The sequence below is a fragment of the Ixodes scapularis genome, unplaced genomic scaffold, assembly GCF_016920785.2.
Source record: "Ixodes scapularis isolate PalLabHiFi unplaced genomic scaffold, ASM1692078v2 PGA_scaffold2__306_contigs__length_199485367, whole genome shotgun sequence".
In the NCBI taxonomy this organism is placed as follows: domain Eukaryota; kingdom Metazoa; phylum Arthropoda; class Arachnida; order Ixodida; family Ixodidae; genus Ixodes; species Ixodes scapularis.
This window is the reverse complement of record NW_024609857.1, coordinates 54,508,953-54,531,605: the sequence shown is the minus strand read 5'-3', so window position 1 is coordinate 54,531,605 and position 22,653 is coordinate 54,508,953. Positions and strand designations below refer to the sequence as shown.

General features: G+C 44.5%; 2 protein-coding genes across 4 annotated transcripts; one reads left to right on the top strand and one right to left on the bottom strand.

The window, feature by feature from the left end:
* Nucleotides 1–595: 595 nt before the first annotated feature.
* Nucleotides 596–17,781, bottom strand: LOC8027990 (reticulon-4-interacting protein 1 homolog, mitochondrial). Of its 3 annotated transcripts, none has more exons than XM_029986781.4 (9): nt 17,376–17,781; nt 17,149–17,300; nt 9,226–9,294; nt 9,039–9,166; nt 3,824–3,872; nt 2,895–3,031; nt 2,625–2,808; nt 2,084–2,176; nt 596–921 (listed from the first exon to the last, which is right to left on the bottom strand). In XM_029986781.4, the coding sequence occupies exons 1-9, from the start codon at nt 17,599–17,601 to the stop codon at nt 799–801; spliced, it is 1,161 nt and encodes a 386-aa protein (XP_029842641.3). In that variant the 5' UTR covers nt 17,602–17,781; the 3' UTR covers nt 596–798. The 3 variants fall into 3 exon arrangements, with proteins under 3 accessions (XP_029842641.3, XP_029842644.3, XP_029842645.3); XM_029986784.3 differs by having other exon boundaries at nt 9,039–9,163; nt 17,376–17,780; XM_029986785.3 differs by lacking the exon at nt 2,084–2,176.
* Nucleotides 17,782–18,003: 222 nt separating this feature from the next.
* Nucleotides 18,004–22,408, top strand: LOC8027992 (cytosolic Fe-S cluster assembly factor NUBP2). The gene is made up of 8 exons (XM_029986788.3): nt 18,004–18,062; nt 18,197–18,327; nt 18,402–18,490; nt 18,921–19,030; nt 19,505–19,659; nt 21,113–21,223; nt 21,984–22,053; nt 22,135–22,408. The coding sequence occupies exons 1-8, from the start codon at nt 18,047–18,049 to the stop codon at nt 22,260–22,262; spliced, it is 810 nt and encodes a 269-aa protein (XP_029842648.2). The 5' UTR covers nt 18,004–18,046; the 3' UTR covers nt 22,263–22,408.
* The last annotated feature ends 245 nt before the right edge of the window (nt 22,409–22,653 follow it).

The following is a 22,653-nucleotide window of genomic DNA, read 5'->3' as shown; positions in this document are numbered from 1 at the left end:
CTTTGATGCAACTCGGAAGTAGTTCCAAGAAGTTGCTTAAGTTAATATTTTGGTTTTTTTTTTTTAGCAGTTGTAGGTTAACATGCAATGAGTCATTTTGCGGGCAAGGGTTCAGTTGGAGGACATATCAGTCCTCATTTAAATAAAGCACAGCCCTTTCAGACAACGGCTGGAAAGGAGGCAGGGTCGGTGGGATTGTTTTGTTCAAGGTCCCAAGGTTTCAGTTTGGGATCGAGGTCACTGTTTATGCGTCAAGTGATTGCCAGTGTGGGTAGGATTGTATAACAAAGGTTGGCTTTGTGACATCTGTGATTAAGTTGTGGATAGATAAGGCTTTGAGGAAATGAATGCAATAGCTGAGTTTGAGACATTCTTTTCCCCCGTCTTTTTTCTTCGACAAAGTTCCTCAGCTTTTACCAGTCTCGGGTATTCTACATCATGATCAACATCCCCCAGCTCGCGTGCGCACTCACTGTTTTTTCATTGATACTGTCTTGCTATGCCAAGCTTACACTCCCAGCAAAACAAATGCATCATTTTGGAGATTGGCAAGTTTTGTGATATGTGCCATGCTTGAAATCACTGTGAGCCATCGTCTATTGTAACAGCATTTTATTGAGTGTGTCATAGAGGCTCACAAAAGTGTATAATACATAAGATTAGACTTGGAAGCTTTAAACATTCCATGACCAGAAATATTTTTGTTGGTGACCAACTTTTTAAGCTATAAAAGTAACATATTATGCTGTCTTTGAGAAGTCTTCGTCGGCAGCGTAAATAAAAGTACAACATGCCTTCCTAAGGGTGGTCTTTGTTCACAACAGACACAACGGTCTTGCCTCTTGCATGTCCTTCTTTGATCTTGCGGTATGCACCAGGCACATCTTCGAAAGGAAAAGTGTCTTGGATTACAGGAGCAATCTGTAAGGTAAACATGCTTCAACTTTGTGCACTTGATAAGCATTACCATTAACCTAATTTGACTGACCTGCTGAACTTGAGGCATTATAAGTTGGAAACTTAAACCCTCTTTTAAAAAAAGGAACAATGAATTGCAACAAGCTGGCCTTCACTGCTTGCTCATTTAACACCAAAAGTTTGAAAGGTGAAATAATTCCCTGTTGAAGCAAACATGCAAACCTGACATTCTGTGCCATAGTTGCAGTCGGTTGCCGTGGATCATGGGAATACGTATATGATGCAGTAACTACAGTTCTGTGTGCCCACAAAAAATAATGCCACCTATACAGTAAGGTATCATATTTCTGCACTTGTTCAAAGATGAATTTTGTCCTTCGAAATTTCCGAGCCTTTCAAGCCAACTGCGGTGCTCTGCCATAGTGCACTGGGGCAAAGCAGTGAGGCTAGTTGCCAGTAGCACAGCATGAGCACCATAACATGGAGGCACACATGGTTGATATGATAATCGTGTGATGTTATCAGGAGATTATCTCTGTCTTATCATAACCACCCCATCCAGTCATTTTGTGAAGCATCTCTGGTCACATAGGTGTCGGCTGGTCATACAAGCTGACCGAGCATCCAAGGAAGAGGGTCATTCCGCAGCAAGTGCAGCTGATGAGTGAATATAAGCTAAAATTAGTAGGGAGACTTCAAAAGAAGTTTTACATAAATTTACTTCTCTAGATTGACCCTTACTACATAAGGGTCAATCTATCTCCAAGTAAAAATGGTACTATAGTCGGTGACCGGCTAAGAACCCCGTATACATGCTGCTGCAAAGTGGTATACAAGGCAGAAAGCTCGTAATCAAGGCAATGCATCTTAGCCTGTCACTGATAGGACCATTTACAGGTCCTGTGCACATGTATTACTCTTGGTGGTATCTTAAATGTAAATACTGTGCAGTGTTTACACCTAAAGAGACCAGAAAAAATTAGCTAGAATTTTAAATAAATAAATATTATTATACAGTGTTTCTACCCCCTTGTTTATGGTTAGAAAGACCACAGGATCTTATTCTTGAGATGCAGTAAAAAATGGCCTAGTAGCGCATAAATTGACGTCCTAATTACTGTTTCATGCGCCCTTTAGATATAGGGCAATTGGAATGCCCTCTTACCTTGCCAAGCTCAACTAAGCCACTTATCTCTTCTAATGCATTTGCATTGGGACAGAAGAAGGCCCACCGCACACTCCGTGCTTCCATCAGTTCCTGCACATTAAGCAGAAACATGATACGTAAAAAGATAAGATGTACCCTTCACGGCAAACTCTGGAACAATCCTCAGGAGCCATACTTTAGGAACGCAGAAATTAATTTTCAGCTTATACATCACAGCAAACATCTCTGAATTGCATCTCCCCAGAGGTGCCAATAAACCAGGTCCTAACAATGCAGTGAAGATGCAGTTGAATTGAGGCGATGAAGAAAAGGACAAAAAGGACAGTTTGGGAGCAATTCTAATGAATACACAGAAACAAGCTTTCATCTTTGACAAGTGCTGGCTGCACATGTAGCCATGCTAGGAACACCAAGCTTTTTAGCAATTTAAAAACATTCGTTACAAAATTCCTTTTATAGCATACTTGACCCTTTCACTGCTCTGTCAATTAATTCCTTCAGTGCTGCTGGATAACTCTGAATGGATTTCTTTTCTGACCTTGACGGTGATTTGAAGTGCCTGGAGAGCAGACGTTGCCAGGCCAGGGAGAAGGCCAAGGTCATCAGTATTTTTTAAAACCGGAGAGACAACGGTCACACAGGTTGCAAGTCGGCCCTTGCGTAGCAGCTCTGTGGCAAGTGGCCTCTTCTGCGTTCCCACGCAGTCAAGAATGAAGTCAAATCTGTCGTACAAAAAACAAGATTGTGCTAAGCATGATCAGTTCTTGGTAGAACAGCCCATGTTTCCCTCCGCAGTTCTACTACACACCGTGGGCTCTGTCGTAGCTGCTGCTCGAAATCTGGCGAAGTGTAGTCCACAACATAGTCTGCTCCAAGACTGGATAGCAGCTCTACGGCGTCGGAACTACATGTTGTCGTCACGCTCGCATTCCAGGCTTTGAGGAGCTGAACCGAAAACAAGGGTTGAGTCGTATGACAGTGCGCAGCTAAGCAAACCAGAAAAAGTAGCGCATATCAACTTCAAACAGCAACGCAAAATGCACAATGGAAATCCCTTTAACCTAAGGAATGATGAAACCCCGAGACCAAACAAATGACAGATCATACGGGACTGTAGGGTCGGGCTGTCAATGGCAGTGGGACGAGTAGATTTTGTGTCCATCTGCTATCTAAGCTAGATGTCTAATGAAATCTGCAGCGTGTCTCCCTCAAAAATATGCAGTGCTTTTTTCATCGCAAAAATAAACCATGCACTGATGAATCCTCATTCTCTGCTCGGACCGCTAGCAATAATGTAGCACTAGCGGTCCGAACCAGGTGGCAAAGTTTCAGCACAAACTGTCATCTTATTAAAAAAAGTTTAAAGTTATTCTCCGAAGATTTCAATGGGAAAATGGGGCCCATTTTCGCCTGTTTTTGGTAACCGGCATTACAGAGCCCTACGCATTCGAAAGCCCTGCTAGCCACTATTTTTCCTATGAAAATTTCAGAAAATCGTGTACAACTTTTGAATAAAGTAACGGTTGGTGCTGAAACTTTGGCATCTGGTTGAGACCGCTAGTACTACATTTGGGCAGAGAATGAGCGTTCGGCGATGCACAGTTTATTTTTTCAGTGAAAAAAGGACCTGTAAATTTTTCAGGGGGCCAAGTTGTTATAGCATTTTAACTGTCTTTATGCAATGCAGATCCTTTAGCCTCCTGGGTCTTTGCATACTCTGAGTACACAGAAGCTTACCTGAATGGCAAAGGTTCCAATCCCACCAGAACCTCCTAGGATCAGGCACCTAGAAAGGACAAAGTAAACAGACGTACCATAAAATACCGAGCAAGTGGCCATTGAAAAGTAGGCAATAATCACGAAAGAATGGGAAGGGGCATTTGTCAAGTCTGAGAACAGAAATGCAGAAGTGGCACATGGCAAGATAGGCCGTTTGATCTGGCAGAACCCCCAATATTTTTAAGTAGTCGCCCCGCTCTCATCAAGCCTCCTCCATGCCGGTGTTCTTGTGACAAGCTTCGCTGCTTCACACCGACGCCCACAGGTAAAACTTGACCACTCTGGACCGGCTTCTCAGAGAAAGAGCTGACACAGAGGAGCATCTCGGTCAGCTCAGCTGCTGGATTGATCGGTTTCCTGCTCAAAGGGACACTGACACCCCCAAAATGCTTGTCTTATTTTTCGCCAGGCGATTCAGTATGATGTCAGAGGACAACCCAATCAATATTTTGCTACAGCGTCACATATATTTTTAATAAAAGTAAAAAAACTTGTCCAAACCGAAACTGGACTGGGGAGGAAGAAGAAATATAGAGGAGGAGAAAGTTGGCGAAAGGCTGTGCAACTATTTTTTTCTTCAATCAACGTATTTGTGGCTTTTTAGTAGCCACCAAAAGTGGGTATCATATTCCTTTTCTAATTTCTATATTGAGTGTGCAGTGATGTGATTGGCCTAAGCCGTTTTGGAGCACCTTTCGGAGCAGCCAAAACAGTGTTTCGGAGCAGCAAAAGTGGCCTTTGGAGCAGCCATAACAGTGCTTTGGAGCAGCAAAAGTGGCTTTTGGAGGAGCCAAAACAGTGTTTCGGAGCAGCAAAAGTGGCCTTTGGAGCAGCCATAACAGTGCTTTGGAGCAGCAAAAGTGGCTTTTGGAGGAGCCAAAACAGTGTTTCGGAGCACCAAAAGTGGCTTTTAGAGCAGATTTTCTTAGGAAAATAAAAATATTTGTTTTAAGTGGTGGACAAACGAAGGGCACTTTGCTCGCCGCAATAAACAAATTATGGTCAAGCTAGGCCACCTGGGAGTCTTTCAACATGTAACTGAAATGCCAATGATATGACACATTTTGCAATGCTTCAGTTAAAGGGTACATATATATGTACACCCGCCGGCAATATGAAGGTGAACACCTTACCTCGTTTTTTGCCTGTTTTACGGCTCCCTAAAGCTATATTAACTCTCAACGTCTCACAAATGGTGCGTGGCTTCGGGGTCTAAACTTTGCGTTCTAGCCCTCTTCTGAAACAGAACTTGTACCAAAACTTGCAGGAGCGTCAAAAAAAAGAGGGCTGTTCACTTTCATATCGCTCACGGGTGTACCCGCTTTAGATAAATAAGAACAAAACTGCACATATTCAAATTTATTTGAAAATGATTAGTTTAGTAGTAAATAACACAGCAGTAGGTTGACTAGCTATATAATATAACGGAAGCAGTCTCCGACTGATGAAACACGTAACTACTGCAGAGCAATGCGAATTTGTACACAAGACAAAGGTGCATTACGAGTCTTAGCAGGTGCTTTTCTTTTCGCTTTACGAAACTTTCTGCAAGGCTGCTCCAAGCCTCGCTTTGCCTTCGGAATGAATGTCAACTCTCAATCTCTCCAAAGAGACATTGAGACATCCCAGAGATGTACAGTGCTGTAGGCGTTGCCGAGCAATTCCGAAAAACCGCTTGCTACCGATTACTGGTTCCCGACGTGTTCGCTTTTCGTCAAGAGTAAGCAAACGTAAAACAATGGATTGCAAGCGTTTCGGCTGGTGCCTCTGTCGTGCAATCACGTTGGCATGCACATGAGGGCAACTTCGGCAGGCCTGCAATTGCACATGCTTCGTCGCGCGAGCGGAGATGGCTGTTCGACCGAAACCGAAACCATGTCACTCCGATCCTTTCCTCCTCCTCCTCCTCCTCCTCCTCCTCCTCCTCCCCCCCCCCCCCCCCCCCCCCAACTGGCTCCCAAAACTGTAAACAAAATGTAACTGTCCAGCACACGACAAAAAAGTCCAGCGGCACGTGCTTACAAGGCGGGCAAACCGGCTACATGCTAAACACACACAAAAAACAGAACCTGAGCGCATTGATGCAAGACATCGCGAGCCAGGGTCAAAATGTTCTTCGAGCGCTTTGTGCAACGACTGAACTCGAGACAAACAAGCACGTTGTTCGTGTTCAGCGTGCATACATTGCCTTCTTTGTATTAGATCACTTCTCCTCACCAACTTTCTTTCGCGGGAGATTTTTCACATACCGGGGTCCCTCTCGAAAGAAAGCCTACCGAGAGAAACCTAAGTAATCAATACTTTGGCACAGCAAACGGAGGTAAAGAGGTGTTCTTGCAGTAGCGTATGATTTAAACAAGAACGGGAATGTTGATGAACATGCGGCAGTCCTTACATTTCAGTTTAGAAAGCGCCACATCTGCAGCGACGTGGGGACGGCAACACCCGACGTTGCGCGACCACGGTGACTGGAAGGCAGAGACCAAATATAGTTTTCTCAAGGCCGTTGTTTTCGGGAGCGAGTGCTCCAGCTCACAAAGTAATTCCCGCTGCGCAAAAACTTCCCAGTAAGACGGCATGGCTGGCCTGGTACCCGGTACGCTACCGTCGGAGCATCCACACATGGCCGCGTCTATCTTTGAAAATTTTTTAAAAAGACGCGAGACGAGACTTACGAGACGACGAGCGCGAGAAACGAGAGACGGGGGGAAAAACCATGAAAGATCGAATGCACATTGATGCAGGGTACTTTGTGTCGGGCGGCCGCTTGCGCCACCTAACTCACGCATGCTCAATTACGGTACTCAGTTTAGTTTCGGTTTGGAAAGGCGACCAAAATCGGTCCTTTGGCGCAGGCTTGGCGCAGATTACCCATATTTTGGCAAAATGTAGCAGGATGTAGCAGGGTTAGCCCCTTGGCGCAGTTTGGCGCTATTGGCGCAGCAATCACGTCACTGAGTGTGTGCCTTCGATGACCCACGACTATGATTATATTTGGTGAATAACAGGTTGAAGTTGAGCTAGTTGGTACATAATTTAGGTAAATGGTCAGCTAGAACGAGAGGGACAAACACAGACAGAGAGAAACAGAGACATACACACCGCTGACTATCAACTAAGACTTTATATTTCTTCTTCATCACTGTGACCCACAGTTTCACACTTAAAGTAATGCCAATAAATGACCCTAAATCCTTACAGTACACTACTAAATCAAAAGACTGAATAAATAAAATTAAATTAAAATTGAAACTAATTAATTACATTAAATTATTAATTATTAATTTTGGTCCAACCCACAGACCACCGCCGAAACATATCCCTCCTAGTCCCTTTCACGGCGCCGTGTTGAAACTAATTAATTACATTAAATTATTAATTATTAATTTTGGTCCAACCCACAGACCACCGCCGAAACATATCCCTCCTAGTCCCTTTCACGGCGCCGTGTGTGGCACGGCGCCGTGAAAGGGACTAGGAGGGATATGTTTCGGCGGTGGTCTGTGGGTTGGACCAAAATTAATAATTAATAATTTAATGTAATTAATTAGTTTCAATTTTAATTTAATTTTATTTATTCAGTCTTTTGATTTAGTAGTGTACTGTAAGGATTTAGGGTCATTTATTGGCATTACTTTAAGTGTGAAACTGTGGGTCACAGTGATGAAGAAGAAATATAAAGTCTTAGTTGATAGTCAGCGGTGTGTATGTCTCTGTTTTTCTCTGTCTGTGTTTGTCCCTCTCGTTCTAGCTGACCATTTACCTAAACCTATACTTGGTGGTTGTGTCTAAACCATAGAAAATGGCACATGACCATGGAGAAGAGAGTGAGCGCAACTCAAACCGGCCAGTTCTCGATCGGAGGTTTTCGGTTGGAAAGAAAACAAATTTCGAACCGCAAATTGGGTTCTGGGTAGTTGGGCTCTCATGTCATGTACAAATAAAAACCTTGGTGAGCATAAATACCCCGTCCGTGTCCCTTTAGGGAGAACCTGAAGAGGTTCTTGAAAAAAATGAGTTAGAAATGATTTCTAGCATATTTTTGTCCTGTGAATCTGAATATCACGAGCATTTGACCCAAACATATCAATAGATGTAAAAATAAACGAAAAACCAGCCACTAGGTGCGACGTCATACCGAGAGCTTTCAGCTACCTTGTGCGTGTTGTTTGGGAGAGAATACAAGCAGCGCATCTGTTTGTGTAAGGCACACGGAAATGTTGAGACTTTTGTACAATATGTCGAGATTCCCTCGCACCGAAACGTGACAGGAAGGAGGGGCTTCAGTGCTATTTTGAAAGCGATGTTGTGGCTACTTGGTGTATCAATCTGAAATATAACTTCAATATTCGTAATCCTAGAGGTCAAATAAAGGCAATATAAGTTTTTTTTCTCAAATACAGAACCGCTTCAGTTTCTCTTTCAAAAGCGACTAAAAAGAAAAAAAAAAATTTAAACAGTCCGGTTGAGACATGCATGTCAAAAAACAAATTTGACATGAAAAACATTTTTTAGAGCAATATTGATGGGGCGCGATTTATTTTAGTTGCGTCTGAATTAAGCGTGCAAAGTCCATGATGTCATGGAGTGGTCATACACTTCTTCCACCTTAACGAGATGGTCATACACTCTCTCCACCTCAACGTGATGGCCACAGCTTCTCATTGAAACAGCTTCTCTCCTCCACGTGCCCAACCCAAAATGCTGAGAGGAAGCAAGAGGAAAGGAGGTAACTACCAACTAAATTGCGTCTAGTGCCGTCAATAGTGCTCTAATTTTTTTTCCCGCGTAAAATGTGTTTTTTAAAATGGGTGTTTTAACCAGACTGTTAAAAAACAAACATTTTTTTTCTTTCAATGGCCCTTTAAGAACAAGAATGACCCTTTCATATGGAGAGGTTAAAAAAACATGGTAGGACTTGGACTTTCGTCAATCTGTGTTATTGCTTGTCTTACCTAGCAACATCGATATGTTAGGCTAGGTGGTGCAAGCTGCCACCCGTTACAAAGGGTGTAGCCATTACAATCCATCCATCCATGTCCTTTGCTCATATTTCAATTGTTTCCAAAGGAGGCGGTCATTGTGACTTGGGCACATGCTGGGTGTTTTACGTTAGGCACAATGCTTGCACAGCACCAGCAATGACAAGTGAGGCGAACGAGATTCTGCTTGCCGTTTGTTTGAAGCGGTCTGTCTGCTCACATTCCCAACGGTGCGGATGGCTGCCCATGCAGTGAGGCCAGCATAGGGAATGGCCGCACTCTCCAGATGGGACAATGTCTTGGGCTTCTTAGAGATCTGCTAACAAAATGGCACTGATCATGACAGGGGCATTCAGGGCAGAGTGAAGCACAGCGTACAATATTCGAAGATGCAGCGATGTACTCGGCGTGTGAGCCTTGGTGGCCAGCCATGGTAGCTCCCCAGACCTGCAATTAGAAAGAGGAGAATGTTGTGCAAGATGTATTTGTTACTGGTGGACTCTAGTGATCATGTAGAAACCAAGTATATTTGATGACAGAATTTACAGGACATTACAACAAATACCCTTTTATTGGAATTTTAAAGCTGACTTCGAGGATATGCACTCACGACGAGTACTTTAGTTACTACAACATAACAGTCTTATCTCAAGGTGTGCAACCAGGGTGTCGAACTGAAGCTCATTTCGGTTACGGTTCAGACATATAGGTTCCGTACGGGTTCAGCTCTGGAACAAAAAAAAAATGGTTAAAAGCAGTTTGCATCGGTTCATAATGGTTCTGATAAAAAGCAAATGTGTAATGTAGATAAAGTTTTTAATCTTTGAAGTGGTACAGAAAGAAAGAATTGAAAACAAGATTGTTACAAAATCCCCCCCCCCCCCCCCACACACACACACACACACTGACATCAGGGACAGTTTAACAAGAATTGTCTTTGCAACAACAGCAATTAAATGAATCAACTATGAGAACGACTACGGGCCATTTAAAAATGGATGGAAATAGGCAAGTTTAAAGCAGTGCTTCTGCCTAAGTGCTCTAATTGCCGTAAACCTGTATTTTTAATTTTTTTTTGCAGTAGTTACAGAATAGGAGGCAAACACACACTAATTTACGGCTTAACGTTTTAGGCTTTCTGGAGTGCAGCCAGAATAACAACTCCTCTGTGGCTTGCCCCCTTATCATAAAATTGTGTTTTCTACTGTGATAACTCTGTAAAATGCGAGCCCCTATTTTTAAGCAGATTAGACATCATTTATTTTCCGAAACAACATGCAATATTTAGGTCACAAAGACTTCTGTTCCTTTGACAGCGTTCATACACCGAGCTCATTTCACTGTAATGTTTATGTTAAAGGACCAAAGAAAGAGGACGTTGTCAAGAAATGCCTGGCTTCAAGCGGGTTTGTTGACAAGACAAAATGTACTTCAACCCAAAAAGGCCCCCTCCACACAGACTTGCGTGGCAGGTAGAGCAAGAGTGATGACAGCAAAAAAATGCAGCTCGGAAACCACAATCTGTCATTCTGCCAAAATTGTAGGATATCTGTATCTTTGGTTATTCAAGGCACACGCTCAAAGCTGTCCAGGAGACTCTATTTCCTGAAACTTTGGCAAAAAATTGATAACGCTTGGTGGCCGCCCTCCAGTTCCTTGAAAAGAGCATCAAGATCGAGGCCAGCAAGTTTTTTTTTCGGAAGCTCTTGATGTTTCAAGCAGCTCTGACTGGGCACCCAACTTCTTCTATGCAAGCAGCAAATGCCACTTTGCTCCGCATCTTTCTTCACTCGTTAGAACTACATGGTAGCAAGGGTCCAAGAGGGCCGCACAGAATACGTCGTTCCCGAGCATGAGCTTTTCTCGCTGCTTCATTGCCGTAGCAAGTAGGCTCGTGAGGGGGTGTCAATCTGGGTGCTTTCGATTCGACACATCACCCATGTTCCGTAGAAGTCTCCCATTGTGAGTTGATCCTTTGGAAGCTACAGTCGCCTTTTCGGCTGGCTGCAAGGAGTAACTACATTGCTCACTGACTGCCAGTCGTGTTCGCCAAGATGGAGATTGTGGTTATCAGCGAGAAAATCATTGCAAAATTCCTTCAGTTAAAGCGGCCGCTGCATCATAGCAACAGTCGACATTCACCTTGTAATGCAATTGAATTTTTTTTTTTTTTTTCAGTTTGAGTTTTTAGTGCATTGACAGTGCAGTTTGTGACATCATTTTTCTGACTTGTTTCACACTTTTTTACAACCTTGTCAGCTGCTTTGGACTTAAAAACGACGTGAACGGCGAGCTGCAAAGTGTGTGCAGCACAACGCATGCCTTAAGCGCGAAACACATGTACAACGAAACCACCCGATCCGACGTCCGACCACGCAATACGAAGGTCGGAGGCGAGGGTTTTCAATGCTCTCCGATGCTACGAACACCCTCTCCCCCGAAGGTCATTCCGGCAGTCCGCACGTCGGATCGGACGGTTTCGTCATACATGTGTTTTGCGCTTTAAAGCAGAGTCTGTCCAGCATCTGAAAGGGCAACGACCCCTTCGAGCTCATCAAAGTGGGAGGCATCTGTTGAGGAGTCACTGGGCGTGTTGATGTCTTCATCTGCTGAATCTGACTGACCCGATAATGTAGTGGTGGGAATTCCAGGTTCTACAAAAGTGCAACTGCCTTAACCATGACCAGCTTTGTTGTTCGTCGTTACGCTGTAGATCAGCCCCGGGTCGACATCATATCTTGAAAGTACCTCAAGAACTTCCCTCATCAAGTTCCCCACAGTATGTTGGTCAAGCATAACCTTTATAGCAAGTGTTTGCAGGCGAAGTTTACCTTGTTACTGGAGCGTACTGGACATTAATGCCAAGAACTGAGCATTCCAGACGCATAGTAGAGTCATTCTTCAGTGACAGAAGCCGCATCTTCAAAGATTCGGAGACCTCCTTCCTAGCAATATTGGCTTTTTCTGCCACTTTCAGTCGCTTTCGGCACTTACAGTGAGGCTCTGCATGATGCCGTTCAACGCGAGATCAATGATATTTTGAAACTCAGAATTATTCATTAAGCGGAATGGCCGGCCGTTTGTGGCGGCAATCTCCACACATGCATTCCATAACTCTAATCCCCGTTATGTCTACACTTATACTTGTGCCACGGTGAACGACAGAGTGTAAGCCTGGCTGATGCTTTCCTGGGCCTGTTTGCTCTAAGCCGGTTAACCTTAACCAAGGTAAAAGGTTAACCGCATTTCCTTACGAGGGAGAATTTTAGGTCACGTGACCGGCAGAGTAAGGACGACGGGGAAACACAGCAGTGCCCCTGCGAGCGAGCGCCGCTCGCTTTGGAATTAATATGTCATAGTAGCTGCAATATCGGGTGCTTTAGTCGGCAATGAATGGTGCAGAAGGCTTTCGCTTTGCCTTACCTCACTTATAAAAAAAAAGCGTGAGCAATGACCTCGCCACATTTTGTAGATATTCTTTTGACTCTGGCCAGAATTCCTAAGCCTAAATGAATGTGATAATTGTTGGTATGGCAACGTTTTTGGAATACTATAGTGGACTGCCTTGACTATATCGGCCAGGTATGGATAGCACACAGAAGCAGGCAGCGTCCCAATAGACCTTTTGCTAAATTTCCCAAGCACGAAGGTGCACGCTATGAGTGTAGCTACACGCACTGCACATGCTGGCATCTGCAGTAGTAACTGTTCTAAAGCAAAAGCCTAAAACAAATTTTGCCTTGTATGTGCGTTCGTCAAAGCCTTATCATGATTATTTACTTTGAATTGAATGAATTGAATTGAATTGGTTTTATTTAGACACTAGGTCAAGGGTAACAGGACAAAAGTCAGATTATCTCTGCCTGACGTGGTCCTATCACCCGTTTACAATTTATACGGAAGTATAAATTGTAAACGGGTTTTATACGGGGAAGGCCAGCGTGCGCAAAGCACAGAATCCACTTTCAGCATTCTCCTCAGTGCTTGGGTAATTTAGTAATAGGTCTATTTTCACTGGAGCCAAATTACATGGTTTTGAATTTATAATGGTGTTATATACAGTTCTTACATGTGGGTCAACCATGCTGCCGGCATACCGCCCGCCTTTCACTGCTCACTCCTTCCTCATTGTTTCTAGGACTGAACTTCGTCGTCCACTTTCGAACTTGGAAGGAATTTTCCACGAGGCTCGTCTTCAATTTAGACAGCCAAACATTTAGAAATTTTCCGAACAAGGGTTAATTTAGTTTTCCCTTACCCAATATCGGTACCACGAGCAACAAAAAGTGTTTCTTAAGCTCAAATGTATACCGCGCTGCTTCGCGAAAACCCGGTAATGCATCCTTAGGTCTTCCCTTTTCGGAAACTTTTCCACGAAAGCAACTCATATTTGCTACAACCAGTAGGTGACACCTGCTATCTGCCCCATAATAAAACATGGAGCTATCGCTCATCCAGCCCTCGTCAAGCTTGGCTAGGTACTTGTAGGTACCTTGTAGGGAAGGGCGGTTAACTTTCTACCGTGGTTAAGGTTAACCGGCTTCGAGCAAACGGGCCCTGGTGCACAGCAGGAGTCGCAGCCGTTGATGGTAGACGGTTCAGAGGAGCTGCTGCATGGCCACTTTTCATGGAGAAGCAAATCATACACGGTCTGGCAACGTCGCTGCACACAGCATTCAAGTTGGCAGCATGCTCTCCCGATAGCCACCAACCACGTTTTTCTATTTGGCAAATGGACTGCTTTTTGTCCGAGTCGAGCTTGATATACTTTCGCACAGGATTATGCTTGGGGTGCACAATCTTCACTAACAATCGTTGGTGCCTATAGACCACCACGCGGGCTTGATGTCATGGATTTGCGGCGGCGCTGCGATCGCGCCGGAATCAGATGGTGTGGGCAGAAGGGCGCACGTTTTGCATGGGCGTCATAGCATTTCAGCATGCCGCAAAGCTGTGTAGCCATTAATTGCACCAAAAGGTACAGCCAAAGTAGCAGGGTGAGTTTCCACAAGTTCCCAGCAGACTCTGAAAGGCACAGAAGGTGGATAATATCCGTAGATAGAAAAGAATGGTCGCCTCGCACGGACGATTGTTTGCGCGGCAACAATGTTATGAAGGCAAGCGTGGATTCCATTTTAATATCCGTCCCAAACTTGCTTATGTGCAGGAAAACCGTCGTCTGATCGAGATCGCCCAGATTTTGTCCACACGGTGTTTGCACACAAAGCACCAGCCAAGTGCTCGTCGGTGGCTCGCTACGCCTGTGCTACCAAGCGAAAGGAGATCAGCAGCAGAACGGACAAAGCTTTACCACTTGTCGTGCCTTGTGGTCATGAGGGTAAGAAAAATATCATACCTTGCCTTCAAGGACACTGTGCGTATTTAACAAATAAGTAAATGCACTTCCACAGACCCACAGTCTGCTAATCTTGCCAGCAGTGCGGAAACCGGCTCGAAGAGATTGTGGGCCTCGAGAGGCTTGTACGCCAGCACAGTGTTCGCCATGAATTGGCTTGGCAAAAAACCTCAATAAACGACGACGTGAGACATCTATGTTGGTGACAGCAACTTCATGTCGGAACTCCTTGTTTACGACATACGGATTGTCAAAGGCAACGCCATCCATGCACAGTTTGTCTCGATACCGCCGCCGTTGAGGCTCGAGGCTCAGGTAGCAAGCTTAAATAGTCGGGCATAACATACGACATACGTTGGCAGGAAATATGATGCACAAATAAATCTAGAGGCGTTTCTAGAATGTCAACAGCGAGCGTGTGCCACACAAAGCAATGGCGAAAACCCAGAGAGCCTGGCCGCTTCTGCCCACATAGCTTCTGCACATGCACGACCTTCCGGCCATGTTGGTAAACAGAGCCGCGCCGCGTGTCAATATATACATAAAAAAAAGTATGGAAAACTTTTGCTGGTGCTGGACTAACCTGCGCTGTGCCACTGGGCACAATACAATCTTATAGAAGAGTGAAATAGAAGTAAGCAGACGATCGTTGGCTTACATTCACTAGGTACTGGGGTCACTTTGTCGCAGACACCGACTTGCTGCTCTTGAACTTAGAGTTCCGAAGAAGCTGATGGCCTTTCGTCGACGATGCAATCACTGCGGTGACAGCAGGTTCTCAGAGGCACGATGGGCAGGAGTCGAGCTTGAGCACCACTCCACATCTCGCACTGTTGTTATGACTAAAACTACAAACAGCCAACGGAGCCACCACCGGCTCGGCCAGGCAAAAAGGGGTTACCGTACAGACCGGGCCTTCTTGCTTCTTCCCAAAGTTCCTTCACTTTGAGCATGCGGTACCCTACTTTTCCCGAATGACACCGTGGAGGTGGCTGCATGTGTACAAACCGCGCCACTTGACACGACATCTGCCCATTCGTCAGCCCTGCCTTTATACATTTATTTTTTTCATAAATTGACACATGGCTGGTAGTAAAATTGTGCGATGTGAGTATGGGATATGTTGGCTTTCCTTCTATCGGCACGCAAAGAACAGACCGCCTTCCGTGTCTCAAAGGAATCACGTCTTTGTTATGTTGCTGTATTGTTACGATGTCATAGTTTTACATTTCTTAGTTATATTGATTTTTGTTGTTAGTAGGTTGTACCTCTCCTGCTTAGACCACTTGGGGGGCCTTTACTCCTGGGAAGTAAAAAAATAAATAAAAAATAAAAAGGCTCTAGGTACACCTAAGCACTTATGAGTTGTGAATGCGAAAGCATGCGTGCCGTTCCTCCGCTCCCGTGTTTCGTTTGCGGCGTATTTGCGTCGGCCATGCGAGCGCTCTCCCAGCTCTCCTCGCAGCTTTGACCTTGGACGCTTTGTGTTACAGGCATGCTCGCGGCACGGATACGCAGCGCCATACGGTGGCAGTCGTTGAAACTGATGCGCGCAGCGGCCAATAGGAGCCTCGTCAACGCGCGCCAGCCAATGGGATTGAAGGCAAACCCATCAGCTTTACTCCGCTCCTTTGGGATCGGGGAAACTAGGTGCCAATAAAGTCGAGGATTTTCGCGTGGTTTCATAGCTGGGAGCTGGCTCCACTGGAGAAAGGATTCAAGGTGCCGTTTGGCACGCTTCAAACTGATGAAGTCGGCTCGCTCCATGGGACAGTTAATGCTTTTGCATTAAAATGACTCATCGCAAACTGGTTTGGAACTGTTTCTTCGTTTTGCTTCGGGAGTTCAGATCCAAGACGGCGACAACCATTTCAGTTTGGGTTCTGCTCCAATTCGAGAAAAAACAAGCGGTTCAGCTACGGTTACAATTCGACACCCTGTGTACAACTACTGCACTTTCTAGTCCCTAACAGGAATTCCTCATTTCAGATACAAAGTTGGTAAAATATTATAGTCTGTTGTAGGTCAAGAGAAGCAAGACAAGCCTCTTCCGCAAAACTCTCTGCTTGCCATAATTGATGGTTTCCTTCTCTCCAGCTTTCCCCCAAATGCTTTACTAGTGTAATACTGGACATGAAAACAGCGCAAAAAATTGAACAAAGGACAAGTGAAAGGAGTGCACGGACGAAGCGCTTCGTCCGTGCACTCCTTTCACTTGTCCTTTGTTCAATTTTTTGCGCTGTTTTCACGTTTGACGATGTTAAACCAACTAGCCCAACTTACCGCCTTGTTAATACTGGACACTTGCCTCATTTGCAAGAGACAGAACTGTTAGAGAGACACCAAACCGAGAAATGGCTCTAGCTTCCACCATGAAAACAGGACGCATAAGAAGCCCTTTTGTTTGGGTGGTGTGTCTTATATTGCTAATGACCTGTCATATTTGTTGTCGGAGAGATTAAAGCATTTCCAATACCCAATACTTTTTCAGAATACAAAGGCTCCAGAGTCTCTAGGTTATTGCTGTGTTTGCTAGCACCATATCTTGACTTGGTGTTTAGATTAGAAAGCTTTTACCTCCAGAGCATTTGTATTCATGTAGTGTGTCCAGCATTCACCCAGCCCTTTAAGTATTTGGTTAACTTTCCTCATTTGAGAAGATTGGAAGACTCAGTGGCAGGGAGCATGTCCTACTTTTCTTTGCCTGCAACAAACCCCAAAAGTACTTAGAAAGGTAGATGATCGTTAATGGCAGCGAGGGCAGAATGTTATAATTTCAGTTATTGCTGAGAATGAGTAAAAAATGTACGGCAGTCTTTTTTGTCAGGGTAACGAGGCGTGATCTCGCACTCATTTGACTGGATGCTAGATATTTTGGTTCTCAGCCGTTCAAACTAAACATCCTGCCATCCTTGCAAATCAAGAACCGAAACAAGGGCACATGCCTCGTCACCAGCTTGAAAGTGTTTAACTCCTTGACCGACAGCGACCACCTCTCCGGAAAAATCTCTTCCAAGGATGAGTGGAAACCTATCGGACGAGTAGGGAAAGTGCTGGACGCTCCGAAGCACATCGATAATGTTCCTTCCGTATCCATCTGAAACGAGCACACAACTGGAAGTTTTCTTTTTTCGATCCGCGCTCAAGATATTTCGTCCGCAGGGTACCTTACCCATCATCGCGACGTCGAGAGGGTTGACGCTTGCCGCGTGTATTTTGATCAGAACATCCCTGGGACATCGTAGCTGGGGCACTCGGACTTCTTCAAGCAGAACATCGTCGATGCCACCAAATTTGTGGGTTTGCCAAGCTTTCATGCGTGCGGGCAGCGCGTGCATGTCCCTCTTCACGAGTGCTCCGATGGCCCGCTGGCTCCATAATAAGGGCATTAAAAGCATTACTGCTACTCCGTTTTTCAAAAGGCGCAGTTACGTTCGGTTTTAAGCTGAGTTAATGGCTCCTCCTTCAGCAATGAAAAAAGAGAAGAGCACATGAAGTTGTTTTAATTCGCATTTTGCACCTTTACTTTACTTTAGCACGGTGTCGCTTACCATTGTTTACTACTCCTTGAGTGCCTTGAGTGAACAGCAGAGGTGAACAGCAAATCTCGATTCTTAAACTTAGTTCAAAGCAGAGCTGAACTAAGTTAAAAAAAAAATGAAAATAGATAGAGAAGGAGTATTTTATGGTCATGAATACTTTAGTGGTTTGTTTTTTCTCCGTAAGTTGCTTCAACTATTGTTGTTAGGTGACGCAAACAACCACCCAGATTTTGTTTTGGAGCCTCTGGCATTTGTGGCATTTTTACGCTCTCTACTTGTTCATACGAACTTACAAACATAAATGGCGGCCCCCATGGGTAAGTCGCGCAACAAGCGATTGCGAGACCAGTTTTTCGTGAATTCCTCGCTCACCGCTGTGTGACGAGATTTTATAACGTCGACACGGTGACTGCAGCAATTCGCCTCGCGCTACAATTCCCTGCCTTTCCAGGAGGTGGCGGTGATGGTAGGATCTTGCCCGGAGTCCGGCACATCTTCCTGGTCTTATCTGGCAAGGGTGGTGTCGGTAAAAGCACCGTAGCGGTTGAATTAGCCCTGACCCTCGTGTCATTAGGCAACAAGGCAAGTTTCAGTGAGCAATTACGGTGCCGGACAACCCTGATGTAGATATATTGGTCTTGTCAACGGTGACACAGGTGGGCCTGCTAGATGTGGACCTGTGCGGACCCAGCGTGCCGCGGATGCTGAATCTGGATGGTCACAGTATACATCAGTGCCCCGAAGGGTGAGCTAGTTGCTGTCGCAGCTATACCTTGTAGAATTGCTTGTTGGAAGGTTGTGGAAACATTGACAACAAATCTTTACAATAACTCACGTTTGTGACGTCACTCCAAGACTGGTGCTGTTGTAAGATGGGACATGAGCAGACCTTTCGCCCTCCTGCGGGTTTCTGCGCTTGCGCTGTGCCCAAAGACGAAGAGTCCTCAGTGCAGGCTGCGGTACTTCTGAGTCCTAAGTGCTTTGAAGGGTTTCACCCTGCGAGGGTTCTGCACACAATGGCAACTAGCGCCTGTGACAGTACGAGAAATATGGAGTGTGGTCAGTATAGATGATTCCATGGTGTCAGTGGACCAGAAGGATGAGGGGCAGATTACACGGGAATAAAAATAGACATAATATTCTACGGCCCGCATTCCCCAATGTTTAACTTTCAGATGGGTTCCAGTATTCACGGACCAAAGTCAGAGGCTGGCCGTCATGTCGATCGGTTTCCTACTTAAGAACAAGAATGACCCCGTCATCTGGAGAGGTCCGAAGAAACATGGTGAGATTTGGACTTTCAGCACTCTGTGCCATTGCCTGTTTCCCCTAGCAACATCCACTACTTGATTGTGATAAAACCTGCCAGTGTGCATAGTGGAAAGAAATCATGCATAATGAAAAGACTCCTCCTTTGAAGAAGAATATGCCATGAGATGGAATAATAGGACTGAAATGCATGTTCCATGTTGCAACTTCTTAGGAAACCCAGTTCTCTTTTACTAAATGATGGAAAGTATGAAGATGTTGATCTTGTGCACTGGTGCCCGGCTCATCCTGTTTGTATTGACGTAACATTATATCATTGGTTAGGATCTGCAACTCTATGTCTACCCATTTATCCTTTCACGTCCGCTTTAGTGTCTCTTGAATGTTGCAGCACTATTTCATTGATGCTGTGCTTTAAATTATTGTTTTCTTGGCTCGCTTTTGCTCGAGGTCTGTTAGGGTGTCCCCTAACAATAGCCTCTACCTGCAGCCATGATTCGGCAGTTTTTGGGGGATGTCCACTGGGGTGAGCTGGACTACCTGGTCGTGGACACGCCGCCCGGAACATCTGACGAGCACATGTCCACGGTCGAGATGCTGAGAGGCCTCCATCCAGATGGTGCTATTCTGGTAACAACACCTCAAGTACGCTGCATTCCTTCAAGTTGAAATCTGTGCCATCATTTTTTATTATTAATTTCATCTCAATTGTGATTTCTAACAGAACAAATGATTACAATTGAATTGGAGTGACTTTAAGCTTCCTTCTGTGTTGCATATGCGATTTAGAGTATTTAAGCAAAACATGAAAGTGGTGAAGGCTGGTAAGAAGGTCACTAAAAGAAACCTCTTGAGGAATAATTAAAAGAACCAATAAAGCGCAACATAGATGTGGACGTAGGGATGTGCATTTACAACACAGAGGGCACATGTCTGCTGTATGTTTACATTCCTTCATCCGTGTCTAACTTGTGCTTTCTAGATTTATTATGTGCTGTTAATCAACTAGATCAAACCAAAGTTTTAATGATCTCAAGGTGCCTCTTTCCCTCTAATTCATAAATGTGACTTGATCTGAAGCCAAACTTCGGCTTGCTCAAGTCACCCTCAGCACCAAGTTCGATTTGAAAACTCCTAAACTGGCCTTTGTGTTTCATAGACACTCCCACAAACTTTTTTTGTCAAGCCGCGAACAGTTGTGGGCAATGAGCGGACATTTCGCTAAGTCCGTTATTGAGACATTGCCTTGTCATTCAGAGTTCCCCAAGCAGTTTTTTTTTAGTTCAGTAATTAAACAATAATGATAATGAAAGTACTAATAGTGATAATATGCAACTGTAAAGCAAGGCTAAAGCGCGAGACACATGGACATTAGAATTGTCCGATCCGACAGTCCGAACGCCGCTCCGAATTGCTGCACGCGACAGTTTGAGACACACGCTTCCGACCTTGCATGCGACACGACAATCTTTTCGGCTCCGCCCAGGCCCCAGGAGATCCAAGCGCTCCAGCGAATGTCTGGTCCCAGATTGTCAGTTCAGCTCGCACGAGCGAATTTATGAGCTCGTTCTGGCTAGCGCGTGCATTCTTTGCTGTGGCCATTTTTGTCGAATGGGTCAGCGGGATTCACGCGTCCGACAAATACTTCTTCCCCTCGCCCGTCCCGTTATCTTGTTCATCTCGCCGGACCCAGTACGTCATCATGACGTTTGCGCTTGCTGCGCTGTCATTGGCTGGACGCTTCCGACAGTTCGTCTGCCGTGCGAAACTATCTGGCACGTTGGACGCATGCCGGATCGCTGATCCAACGTCTGAAGCGACCAAATATTTCGGATCAGGCAGTCGTACTGCCGGATTGGATGTCGGATCGGATGGATTTTTCGTGCATGTGTCTCGCGCTTAATAGTAGATGACGAAATGACTTTAGCAGTCTGTGTGTGACCCTTCTTTCCCTAATGTGTTGGTCTTACCATGGCTACTATTGCTTTATATACATTGTATTGGAAGGACAGAGTAGAAGTCTTTAAAAAAAATTAAATCTGTGCAAGGTCATGCTGTATATCTCTTCTATAAACATACCCTATATCTTTTATTTTAGGCATTGTCTGTAAGTGATGTTCGTCGAGAAATCACCTTCTGTAAGAAAACAGGTCTTCCAATTCTGGGCATCATTGAAAACATGAGTGGCTTCGTCTGCCCAAACTGTTCTGTGAGTCTTTCATTTTGAACTCTTAAAGACTGAGTTTAAACACCTCAGTTAGGGCAGATCCAGCTATATGAGCTACTCAGCTTGTGAACTCCACTCATTGGGGGCATATGTCCAATTGTTCCCCCCTTAACACGTGGCTGGATGGGCAGATGCATACGGCTGTACTCTTTCAATTGGGTAGTGGCTAGCACCACCTAGTCGGCGTTTCTAATTTTAACAGTTAACCTCTACCTGATATACAAAATATTAAGATTAAACTTTTAATTGTTTTTTTTTTTAATTGTAATATAGGAAACGAGTCAGTCATGCTATCCGATGGTTACTGAACTAAATGTTGGCTAAATTAGGACCAGCACCACAATTATATTGCCTGGTTTAGTGGCATTTTTGTGTTTCTGCAGTTTTCTTATGTATTCATGCATAGGTGCAGTATCTAAACTGTTTCTTTTTGCCTAGGTATTGTAATAAGAAGGCTTACTATAGTAATAAAATAAGTCATTAGTACGGGAGTGATTTCCTGCAAAGTGGAATATGGCTTTTATTACATAGCAGATATATCCACTCTGCACTTGGCAGTGCCACACTTCTCTGCCAGCACCTTTTGTGTTGCACTTGCCTTGAGTTGACAGGCATACTAGTGCAACTTATATAAAAGGCTGATGCACTAAAGTTCCGATGTAGTGCTGATGTACTACATGTTGTTGTGAAATATCTGATGTGCCCAGTTGGAAAGAGTCATTCAACAAGGTATGTCTTGCAGGAATGCAGCAATGTGTTTTCTAGTGGAGGTGGTGAGGAACTTGCCAAAATGGCAACTGTACCTTTTCTTGGTAAGTTGAATCTTTGGCCTACCGTGTTAATTTGAAACAAAAAGTAGAAGTGTTCCGATCTCATTGTGACCTTGATTACAGGTCGGATTCCAATTGAGCCTCGTTTGGCAGAGTCCATGGAGAATGGAGATAATTTCATTGAGAAATATGCTCAGTCAGAGGCTGCTGTGGCTTTTAAGGCAATTGTTGCAAAGATAGTTGCATCCTGAAAGTACATTTCATCTTATCTTCCAGTCCAGTACATTGTGTATAATATACTGTGGGTGACCCTTACGTTCGCAAGTTAAATTTTTTCACAGTAATACAATAATAAAATGAAGTGGCTTTTATATTAAAGGGGTTGTACTGAACTGAATCGTTTGTTGTGTCTCCAATCATTTATTTGTTTGTATTTATGCCCAGTGTCATATATAATGGGGCTGCTAGCAATGAGACATGTAAATGAGTTACTAAAGGTCTTAAAACAAGTCAGAGGTAATGATTGGTTCCAGTTTAATTTTTGAAGATGCGGCAGTCTTCCTTTAGTTATGTTTTAAAAGGTTTAAAGAAATTGCTTATTTTATTCTTTACTGTTGGTTGCCAGTGGCAAGCTCTGCTGAA